Source organism: Candoia aspera, chromosome 2 (genome assembly GCF_035149785.1).
Source record: "Candoia aspera isolate rCanAsp1 chromosome 2, rCanAsp1.hap2, whole genome shotgun sequence".
Taxonomy (NCBI): domain Eukaryota; kingdom Metazoa; phylum Chordata; class Lepidosauria; order Squamata; family Boidae; genus Candoia; species Candoia aspera.
The window spans coordinates 90,863,504-90,875,854 of NC_086154.1; the positions used below are offsets into that span (position 1 = coordinate 90,863,504).

The 12,351-nt window shown below is 38.8% G+C and overlaps 1 protein-coding gene across 2 annotated transcripts in view; it reads right to left on the reverse strand.

Moving 5' to 3' along the window:
• The window catches only part of SPDL1 (spindle apparatus coiled-coil protein 1), a 33,140-nt gene that overhangs the window by 5,061 nt on the left and 15,728 nt on the right, over positions 1-12,351 (reverse strand). Inside the window, exons 8-11 of one of the 2 annotated variants that reach the window (XM_063292447.1) lie at positions 11,886-12,026; positions 10,640-10,746; positions 8,459-8,646; positions 3,866-4,175 (exon numbers count right to left, since the gene is read on the reverse strand). In XM_063292447.1, the coding sequence (XP_063148517.1) occupies positions 3,866-4,175; positions 8,459-8,646; positions 10,640-10,746; positions 11,886-12,026 (746 nt within the window). Of the gene's footprint in view, positions 1-3,865; positions 4,176-8,458; positions 8,647-10,639; positions 10,750-11,885; positions 12,027-12,351 lie in introns of both variants that reach the window. The other variant, XM_063292445.1, reaches the window with a different exon arrangement.

Here is a 12,351-nt window from a genome sequence, read left to right on the forward strand (position 1 = left end):
CTACACAATTGCACTTATCTCACATTGCTAATAAGAGACACTTAAGATTTCACAAGCCAGTCTTCAACAATACATGGACAGGAAGTGCCAGATATCTAAGTTAGATTCAGAAGGCAGAGGCACCCAAGATCATGTTACTAACATCCAGAGGATAGTGGAAAGGGCAAAGTTAGCTCCAAAATATGTAAAAGCTTTGCTTTATTGATTATATCAAGGCTTTTGACTGTGTAGACCAAAAGAAATTGAGGATAATTAATAACCTTAATAAGATAGGTTTACCCAGGTCATCTCTTCTGCTTACTGAAGAATTTGCACAATGACTAGGAAGCAACAGTTATAAGGGAATATGGTGCAGTTAAATTGTTCAAAATTAATTTTGCACAGTGCTACCTTCTATAACATAAGCAGAGAAATGCTAGACTAGAAGTAGAATTGGAATTAAAACTGTTAGGAAAAATATCAACAGCCTCAGATATACAAATTTTGGTGGCTGGAAGCAAGGAAAATTTAAGGAATTTCTTGTTGAAGGTGAAATAAGTTAATTTCTGCTACTATTTATTTTTTAAAAATAAATTATGTTAAAAGGCAATGCCAACACCACACAAACAGATGGATAAGAAGCTGAAGCAGTAACAGAATTCATATTTCCAGATGCAAGCATTCACAGCTATGGTGACTGTGGCCGTGAAACTTTGAGAGAAAATCTATGACAAATTTATACAAAATACTGAGGTGCAGAGACATCACAATGGCAACAGAGGTATATATTGTCAAAACTATTACTTTCCTACTTGTAACAAATGGCTTTGAAAATTGAAGAAAAATCAATGCCTTTGCATGATAGCGTTGGAGAAAATTGTTAAGAATACCATGGACTGAAAGAACAAATAGTTCATCAATAGACAATATAAAAACAGAATGCTCACTGGAAGCTCTAATAATGAAGGTAATTTAAATATTTTGGACACATAAAGTGAAATCTGTACTCATTGGAGAATACCCGGGTGCTTGGAAACTGCAAAAGAGGTGACAAAAAACAACATGGCTAGATGCTATCAGTGATGACACAATATGAGCTTAGAAGAACTCAAAGAGGCAGTTATTGACAGACAATCCTGGTAAAAGGATGTCCACTCAGTAAAGTTTAGAAGTGACAGAGCAACTGTAAGATGAAATCAAGAGATCAGCTGACTGCAGAGGGGTTTAGTTTTCAATGGTTTTCACAGGCAAAGTTAAGAGAAAGATTTAAGGTAGATAACAGAACATTTGGAATTGAACAGCACAAGACAGAATTTGAAATTGAACTATGTACAAAAGATGAACATGTAATTGTTAAAATGTATAAAGTTTTGTTGAAATTGGAAATGGAAGAACAAGCAAAAGAGTGTATGATAAAATGGGCTAAGAACTTTGGACATAATATACTGATGGAACAATGGGAAAATATGTGGCTGAAAGGACTGAAATTTACATTATGTTGTAATTTAAAAGAGAACTTTTTAATAAGATGATGTATCATGTGTACATGACTCCTGAATAACTGTCTAGAATGTATAACGGTACTTCAAATTTACGTTGGAAATGTGGAAAACATGAAAGGTCATTTTATCAAGCCTGGTGGACTTGCAAAAAAGCTTGAAAATTTTGGATTTAAATACACATAGCGATACAAAGAATTTTAAAGATTAATATTCAATTGAAACCAAAACTCTTCTTCTTGGGACTAATGGATAGACAATTAGAAAAGAGTTGTGGAACATAAAAAAATAAGATTACTACAAAATTATTTTATGTGCAAAACTGGAAAGACTCTGAAATACCCACAATGGAGCAATAGATGATGAAGATGACAGAATGAGCAGAGATTGCAAAATTGTCTTGTTTGGTTAGAGAAAGGACAATAACTGTATTTACTAGTGACTGGAAACCCCTTATGGAATATTTGCTGAAAAACTGAACTTGTGATTTATGGGTTTGATGACTAGAAAGGATAGACTATGGAAAGAAGAAAATTATATTGTAACCTGGGAGAGAGGGAGAGAGAGAGAGAGAGAAATATAAATGCACTTGTAACTGCTGTTAAGAAGACCGGAAGCCATTTTTATATAACTTTTTCTTTTCTATTTTTATTTCTCTTCTCTATTTCTTTCTTTGTACTTTTTTAAAAACTTATTATTTTCCTTTCCTTACTTCTATCTTTCAAAATTTGTATTTTTTATTCTTTTAAAAAAATGTTAATAAAAATTATATATAAACAAACAAAAAGTAAAATTTAGAAGTGACAGAACTGAACAACAAGGCTATTTCATGTTGCTGCCTGTACTTGTTTGACTTCAACTGTGAAGCACTCTGGTTGAAGTTGGACTCAAGGGAACAGTTGGGATTGCTGCTGGTGTATCACTCTCCCTGCTGCCCAGCAGCTTCCCTGCCTCAGCTGCTGGATTCCATTGCTAGGTTGGCAATAGAGTCCCCAAGGCTGTTGGTGCTTGGCGATTTCTACTTGCCACCCAATGATGATATTCTGCTCAAATATTTTCAAAACACCTTGCAGTTGTTCTCACTACCACCTGCCAAATGTGAAGAAGTCAAATGAACTAAAGGGTACACTTGCTGGACAATATGGGAACACACCATTAGCATCCCTGGTTTCCTTGGTGACATCAAAACAATCAGTCTGGTTATTATGACCAGTTTTAAAGATTATCACGTGGCAAAAAGGTAACATAACACCACAGTACCATAATCTCAACAATATGGGGAAAGAGCCACGGAGCTAAGACAAAGTGAAAATGCCAGCCAATGGGAACTGCCCACCATGAAGTTCTTGCATTCACACTGCAGAATGCTCCATAGTATTTCCAAATATATCATGGCAAAGCCAGAAGCTAAGAAAGCCTGTTGCCCAAAGAGCTGTTGCATAATCATGAGGGTATGAAGCTAATCTGGGAGCAGAGCAAATGAACATACGTTTAATTGCTCATAGTTGCACACAAGTCCTTTAAAATAAGTCCTTTAGAATGCATGGGAGCATGTATGAAATATCTCTTTACAAACCTTGAAGGCAGCCTAGCCTTTTCCCAAACTCACATGACTGCATACCCATAGGAAAGCTAAGAATAATCATGTGAACCTGGAAAGAGGTATCATGGCTTTAATAATTCAAAAGGCGGTGCCTCATTCCTGCTCAAATGTTTTCCAAAGTACCTGTTTTGAAAGCTTTTTACAGCCCTAACAAAATGTTAAATGTTTGTCAATTCATACAAAAGCTCTCATTACCAGGTTATACATCCAGAAGTTCAGATAGCTATCATGTTCCACCGCTGCTTTAATCACGTCTCCCACATATTACATACAGTTTTATAGCCTTAATGCATTTAGTTCATTCAGAAAGAAAGAAAGAAAGAAAGAAAGAAAGAAAGAAAGAAAGAAAGAAAGAAAGAAAGAAAGAAAGAAAGAAAGAAAGAAAAATTCTTAGAGGCTAATATTATCAAGTCAGTATGAAATAACTGTGGGTCAGATTTCCATCCTAAAGTAGAATACAAATAACTTCGGAATGACAGGATGGTACAATTGCTAATGCAAATGAAATCTAGCATAAGCACTAGATTACAGTGATTTTTTAAAAAAATTGAAAGCAGTAAGGAAGACTGAAGTCCATAAGATAGCAGTCCTTTCCGTTCTCTATTATTTTGACTTTTTAAAGAATGTTGAGAGTTTCAAACTAGGTAGCTGGAGCTGGGGTAGTACACTGCATGCAACACTGAGAAAGTAGATGAAGAAGTGGATAGCATAATGCATGCAGCGAAAAAAGAGAGATGCAGGTCTGTGCTGATTGTCTTGCACATACATATTAGTAGACACTGACCTGGTGGTCTGAAGCAGTCCTGTATCATTCCCAGTTTTCTTATTTATAGCTGTTCTGTTTAAGTCTTTCCCCTCAATTTTCACCGTCTTCTTTCCAGGCTGATCACTTTGATCGATTGGTGGAAAGGGAACAACATTCATTGACATAACTTGAAGTGTAGTTTGCAGAGCAGCCGTAGTGTCTTTTGCCACTTCTTTGTTTTGAGATGGCAAACAAGAAGATTCACACATAGTAGAATTTCTGGTATTTAAGCTGTCTGAAGACCCATCCCTTCCAACCTTCTTGAGGCTGATCAGGTCTCCCATTAACTCTATGAAACAGAACACAAAATTAAACCAGATTAATTCTTTAGAGCGCAATTAATATATGGGTGTTTATTAGCATATACATGTACTTTGTGGTGACACACAATCTCAAACTTAACAATTAATAGGGAGAAAATTGCACACAAGAATTCTTATTAGAATACAGTCTTCACAATGAACCACAATTTGCTCCATTCATTCAGAGCAACCAGAAGAGGAAAGAACATTTCAACATTCATCTCACTAAAGCATTCCCTAAGCTGTTTACATTTACAAGAGCTCATTCATTCATTCATTCATTCAGGTGCCCCCCCCCCCATGTTATTCCCTTTTAGGATAAGCAATGTTATGCAAAGTGCAGAAAAATAAGAAGTCCTAAAGATAGAAGCTTGAAAAAAAGGAAATCTAACTAGTTTCCATGAACTCCATTCACTACACCTTACTTCATCTTTCTATCCTTGCTAACTGTCCTTATTTCCACCACACTGTCATGTCCCCCGTTGCAAGGCATCCATGCATCACAACGGGGAACATGCCTTTCAGGAAGGAGGAAGGGATAATCCTAATCCTTTAAACACTTAAACACTAAAAGCAACCACAAGGACAAAGGAGGCACACCTTTGCCCGGACCAGAGGAGCCATCAACATATCGCCGGAACTTCCACACATTACCCCAGAGGACACACCTGCACCAGACAAGGAAAGGAGAAAGAGGAAACCAGCGGCGATCACTCTAATCGCCCATCAACAGACCAGTATCGCTTCCAGATCGCCCATCAAGGATCCGGATCCAACTTGTGGGACAATGGGGGGTGGAGGGGGACAAGGTCCGCCACACGAGTATATACGGGGTACCCCGCAACCACGCCCGCATTCCCGTCTTTTTGCGTGTATGCACTCTGTACCCAATAAACGGAAATCCTTAGCCCCATCTAAGTGAGTCCGTGTCTTATTGGGGAATGAGGCAACCCTGACACACACCCATACAATGATATATTGCCAATCTAAGCAGATATTTGTAGCTCAGGGTTGAACTGTGGAGTCCTTGGTGCTCTCTGAGCCTTGTTGTTTTCTTGCAGACGTTTCATTGCCAGACTGGGCAACATCTTCAGTGCGAAAGAGGGAGCGGGCCTTGCTCTCAGTTTATATACTTGGCAGGGCAAGCCACAGTATATAAACTGAGAGCAAGGCCCACTCCCTCCTTCACACTGAAGATGTTGCCCAGTCTGGCAATGAAACGTCTGCAAGAAAACAACAAGGCTCAGAGAGCACCAAGGACTCCATGATATATTGCTGCTTGTTCTTTAACTTCTCACCCCTCATCAACTCCACCCAACCACCACTTTCTCAGTCTTTCCAACCTATTCACTCCTCCTTCATATATTTGTTTTGTGATTCAATCCTATTTATTTCCTGACTGACTCTCCTCACCTGGCCTATTTTTGGTTAGGTAGGTCTCAATGTTTAAGAGTTAAGTAGGTCTCAATGCTTAAGATTTTCTCTTCCTCTGTTGTGTTTTCCTCTCTTCAAGATGTAGTTTAAGTAGAAGCGAGGCTTTTCTGTCCTCAAGTATCTCTAAAGAAATCTACTTTTTACTTCAAATATAATGAATGCCTGTTAGTATTCACTGACAGCTAGGCTTTGCCCATGTTCTGCTTCCAAGACAACTATATTATGAGCATTTTATTCTTTTTTAATGGACATTGTACAACTCAAGTTATTCTCTATTCCTTCAGCACTCTGTTTATGTTCAAAAGCATATCCTCTGACAAGAGCTCCTGCTGAATACAAATCTCCAACATTTTTCATTGTCAACACCCAATTCTCACTTCCATATAACAGGGTGGGCTGAACCATACATACTCTTATACACAATCATTTTCACTTCTTTCAACATACATTCATTCCTCACAACATACCTATTGTTTTACTAGCTTTTCACATCTTAAAATTCTTTCTGCATTTACTTAGTAAAAATTAAACTTGATCTCTCTTTTTCTGTCTTATCTCCACACACAGAATTTGGCCCCATTCTGTTCAGTTTTCAGAGCGTTATCCCCCTGATGGACAAGCAGAATCTCTACCTCATTCATCTGATTTCTTTCCAATATTCCATTGGGTTAGAAAGAACAACAAGGTAGGGAAAGCTTGTAAAGCGTTGCTTCTGGAATTCTTTGTAACCCTTAATAATAGTTCATCTCTGAGAAAGAGGGGGGAGACAGGCTTAGAAGGGAGCGGCTGCCAACATTTTCAGCTGCTGCCAGGTTGTCTGTCCCAAAATGATGCACTGGAGGAATTTTTTTTTTCTCTACAGCCCCCAACTGGATCCAGACCATTTTTGAGCTTGATCTTTCTTTGCCAACTTTCCACCCAACACCTAGTTTTGTGCCAGCCCATTCTGTTTTTGGAGAATTGAATGGATAGACAGACCAACCAAGTTCTAAGCCCATTTATGTGACTCCAACATTCTACTGGGTTGGAAATAATAAAGAAGGTGAAAATGAGGTCTTCTCCTTGGTAATTTATTAGCTTCTTCACTGCAGCCAATTACAGGGCCTGGCAGGCTTTTCTGCTACTGCCCTCAGGCCTGGGAGGAAGGCAGAAGCAGCGCTGGGATTAAACCTTAACAGGCCACTCCTGAGATTCAGAGAGAGAAACAAGGAAAACACTTCTGAATGATGAAACTCTCTGTTGCTGTGCAGGCCTCTTACTGCTGCATGGGAGGGTACATAAAGATCTCCATGGGAAAAGCTGTGAGTTAGTAATCTCATCAGATCCCTCAGACCTTGGCTGAAAAGACTGAAAATTGTCCACGGTGACAATTTATTGCCTTCTTTGCATTCTTCAGCGCTCATAACTTTTACTCTTAGCTTTTACTTTTTTAAAGTGTAAGCTGCCCAGGGTCACTTTGGAGTTAAGCTGCTTTTAAATCTAATCAAATAAATAAATAGCTGTTTCCATGCAGGAGGGACCTGAAACAATTAGCCTCTCAATTTACCAAGGGAAAATCACCACAATCAGAGCTATGTAGAGTCTTTGTCAGAGTCCTCTGTACCACAGATTTATAATTTCTTAATGAGGATAGATTTCATCTTATCAAGAAAACTACTTCTCGTTAGCTTGTGAGTGTTGAAAAAGTCTTATAAACTTTTTTCAATAAACTGAGGGAAATCTGCATTTGTAACACTCTGGCTCATGTATAAACGGGTTTGCTTCCTCAGCCATTAACATTTCCTCTTCTTCCCTCCTAAAGGACAGAACCTCAAGTGAAGATTACAAACTGCACTATTTATGCTGACAACCTGTTGACTCTCTCTCCCACGTGTTGGACCCTTTGTTAGGGCAGCAAGAGTCCATTTATATGAAGAGCTAGAAGAACAGTCGTTCTTGTGTTCCATGCTCCTATACTGATCAAGGTAGGCCAAAATGGAACATTGTTCTAGGCTAAAATACAGTAGCACCACATGGATCAAGCATGTGTTGTTCTTCAGGTGGCTGGAAGAACAAGGGACAGTGAATGAAAGAAGCTTGGCAACAAATATGGCATCCACATTCAGAACTCCAGATGCGATTAAATGCCCTCAGTGATGGGTGATCCCACTCATGCTGGAATCTGTATGGTCTATTACTCTGAGGGAGATAAGGTAGGGTCCAACTGCAGCTCTAGCATGATTCACAGATGGCACTTCCTATACAAGTGAAGCTAATAGCTCCTGGAGAAAAAGAAGGACATCCACCTTGGCAGAGGACTGCACTTTCTAAGACTGCTAGTGGTCTGAACCATAATAACATCCTATGTGTCAGAGAGATCCTCTAAAGTGTGGAATGACAACACCGGGCTGTCTACATGCCTTCCAGTTGTGGGGGAAAGTAATAAAAAAGAGGAAAAAAAAAAAGAACGAGAAAGCAGCACAGCTCTCAGCAACACTTCACAAACTGGAGCTAAACTGATAACTGGGACAGAGAGTCTGCTATGCATCTTTAAGCCCTTAAGCAAGAGGGGAGAAGTAACACATTTTCAAGATACACTCCTCCATTGTAGGAAAACAGAAGCGTTTGTGTAGCCTGCTCTGTGTCTATTCGCCTTAATGAATAACCTATATTGTTCCAAGGTTTCTCCCAGGCCTCTGAATCCTCAGCTATGCATAAACAATACTAAGCAATTCCCAGTTGAGAGTATGCAGTGAATGTATAACTCTAAAAGCCTTTAAGAACTTCAGCCATTTCCCACACTAAAAGGCAGTATACGGATGAAAGTGGTGATTTACTAGGGAACAGGGATAATTACCTTCTGGTTCATATTTGATTTTCAGTTCATCTAGCAGCACATGCAAATTTATGTTCTCACTTTGACAAGCTTCAAGTTGCTTTTCATTTACAAAAAGCTTTCGCTCCATCTCTAAGACTCGCTGACTTTCAAATAAAGCTTTCATCCGCTGTAAAGACAATTGATTCTTCAAATTTTCTTTCTCCTTACTAACAAAAAGAAAAAAAAATTAAGTATTAGAAAACATACAATTGCATAAAGTCCAATATCCATATTGCAGGTCTCGATTCATTCCATCTCTTTCACTTAACCCACAATTGAACACACACATAAGGATTAAGTAGTAAAAACGCGTAGAATACAAAGCAAAATTAGCAGCCAAAACCATTCAAGGAGATATATGGTGCTCTTAATACAGAAATAGTAATGGCTTTTTGAGCCAGTGGCAATCTGTCACTTACAGGATAGAGGTAGAGCACAGGAAAAATTGGAGCAAAATTGAAGGAAGAGCACAGCTTCATCCACCCACTAAAAATATCATGAAAGTCTGTTTGACACTGGCTCATGAACTAATATCAAGAATTCTGAAAATGGCCAGTGTAGTGTTTGATTAAGGTGTTGGACGAAGATTAGGGAGGCCCAGCCTTGGGTCTACCCTCAGCTATGGAAACTCAGTGAGTGCCTTTGAGATAGACACTATCTCTCAGCTTAACTCTACTGTGTAAGGCAGAGGAAGAGAAGAAAGCAGATAAACATGCAAAATTCTGAACTCTTCAACAGTTCATATTAATATTCTAAAGAAAATAGATTTTTTTGGCTTTTAAAATCTCTATTAATCTTCAAAGTGCCTTCCTTTTTGTTGCATGCAAGTAAGTTGTTTTCCTTATTTATTTTTTCATCCTCTGGAAGTGAAATTAGATAAAGGTAAAGGTTTCCCTTGACATTAAGTCCAGTCGTGTCCGACTCTAGGGGGCGGTGCTCATCTCCGTTTCAAAGCCGAAGAGCCGGCGTTTGTCCGTAGACACTTCCATGGTCATGTGGCCGGCATGACTACACGGAACACCGTTACCTGCCCGCCGAAGCGGTACCTATTAATCTACTCACATTTGCATGTTTTCGAACTGCTAGGTTGGCAGGAGCTGGGACTAGCAACAGGAGCTCACCCTGTGACGCGGATTCAAACCGCCGACCTTCTGATCGGCAAGCTCAGCAGCTCAGTGGTTTAACGCGCAGCGCCACCGCGTTCTTATTGCAAGTTCAATTAGTAGCAGGATAAAGATGAGAAATTATTTTTCATGCCATATGTACTCTCCTAATGCGCTCTTCCAGGTAGAATGCTTGCACATGGTTATTGGATTCATATACATCAGGCTAAGCAAAATATGATTTGCTTAGTTTAGCATATTATATTATATGAACGCAGCTCTTATGTTTTGCAACTCATAATGTGCCCAGTCATTGTAGCTTATTCAGCAAACTGTGGCTTAATGTGTGACCCTTGGCTGATCCATCCAAGATACTAAGTCTGAATAGGCCCTAATACATTTTGTTGTGGCTAAATTCACAACATGCTATACTATAAATCACTGTTCACAAGCCACAGTGGCTGATTTCACACACATGTTCCATAATATTATTTGGTTTCAACTTAATGTGTGGCTTAAACTCAGCCACTGGATCCATGTATTACATAACCAAATTTATTTTACCCAAGTAGTAACAGAAGATAACATTTTGGCAGTGGCTATTTTGACAAACAAATCAGTTTTAGAAGAAATACAACCAGAATGTTCCCTAGAGGTGAAGATAACTAGGCTCAGACTCTCATACTTTGGGCACACCATCAGGAAAGACCGATTGCTTGAAAAGGACATCATGTTTGGTAAAAGTCGGGGGCCAGCGGAAAAGAGGAAGACCTTCAATGCGATGGATTGATACAATTACCGCAACAATAGATGCAAACACTGGAACAGTCAGGCATATGGCGCAAGACCGAACAGCATTTCATTCTGTTATACATAGGGTCGCCATGAGTCGTAAACGACTAGACGGCAACTAACAACAACATTTTAATCAAAACAGAACTGAAGAAAATCTCACAATTTAGCATTTAGAAAAGAATGAACTAATACTCTAATCCAAATGAATATGCCATGGTTCAATCAGGCTGCAATTTCCACAGTTAGAACCCACAAGACTTACTCTGAATTCTCAAGTTTCATTTGAAGCAAATCAACATAATAGCCACCTTCAAATTCTGCATATTCTGAGGCATTAGATGGTTTTAGCTGTCTTGAATTCTCAGATACCTTCTGGGTAAAAAATTATAATAAAAATTAAAGCTAAATATTGGCCTTTGGTAATTTCAGTTATCTGTTAATGGCAAAAAGCTATGGCAACAGATAAGAATATTACTGGAGAAAAAAATTACCCCATTCAGATGTAATAAAAATTATGCTGTATGCTTTGAGGCAAAATATATGAATGTATAAGGGAATGTATAGATACAGCCATCTCATACAGGATAATTATTAACCTATTAAAGAAATCAACAACTTACATACCAAATAGGTATCTATTTTGTTGCTTTTGTTCTTCTTGAAATCAATCTAGAAAACACCGCCGGGAAAAATAGCTATCTTGAATTCTTATTCCAAAATGGATTGCTCACTGAGTATCAAAGCTGGGCTTTACATCAAATGCAAAGTTGTAACACCCCTTCTGTCTCTTCTTTATTACACTCTCTGGAACTGAGATTGACAGAGCAGACTATTGTGTATACTATCCATCAGTAATGGAATTTCCCAAGTCCTTCAGTATGATCTACAACAGGGCTGAACAATGTTTGGGATAGAGATAGGGGTGAAAGCCACCAAAAGTCATTCTTTGACATCATTGGAAGATGTCTGGCCAAATTTCATTTACACCCCACTTTAGGGCTTTCTAAAGCAAACTGCTCTTATTCCATTCTCAAAACCACACCATAAACTGAAAAACAGAAATTGCACTGTTGTAATTTAGTCATTTTGCCACTGAATATCAGTGATGAAGTTTGGGATCTCATCTCCCCCCCATCCTTTCCTGAAATCTATGGGTTTAAACACCCTACTTCTGCCTTCTGCCTTGGCATGTTACTTGATAGTTCTTGCTGCCACCACCTACCTGCTTGGGTGGGTGAGGGGGAAGACTCACTTGAAATCCTCCCCACTAATCCCAGTGTGTGAAGAGAAAGGGCTTTCACCCCCATGTTACTTCCTACATAAATTCTTATCCAAGAGATCTATTCTCTTCAGTTGCACAACCCATGTATTCATGGTCAAGTCACTCATTACGATTACATGGTTCTGTGTTTGCTGCGCGTGCTTACTCTGCATGTTTTCCAGTCTAATTCTATACCATTCCTTAGTCAACTGCCAATAAAGATTTGATAATTTCATCATGTACATACCATAGATTTTTCTAATTGTTTCACTTTCATGAGAAGTTCTTCTATTTCACCATTCTTTTGCTGAAGCATGCTTTGTAAGCGTTCCAACTGATCATGCTCCCCTTGTGAGCCTTTCATTCTTAGGAGAGTAGCCATCTGTAGCTATGAACCAAACCAGATATTGCTCATTTTTATTTTTATTTTTTTTACAAACATTCTGTTATAAAATATATGCAGCCAGTCAGTGTGATGAGGTTTAACAGCAGTCCTTGTAAGTATCCGTTTTGTACCAGCTGTACATACCAAGTATGGGTACTGTGGCAAGCACTTCCTAACTAAGAGTAGCTATAGTCTGCACATCAACCAAAGCTAACACCCTCCTAATATTTCATACCATTAGCTTGGTTTACTACATCAGAAACAGTATGGATCAGTGTTTCTCAACCTTGGCAACTTTAAGATGTATGGACTTCAGCTCCTAGAATTC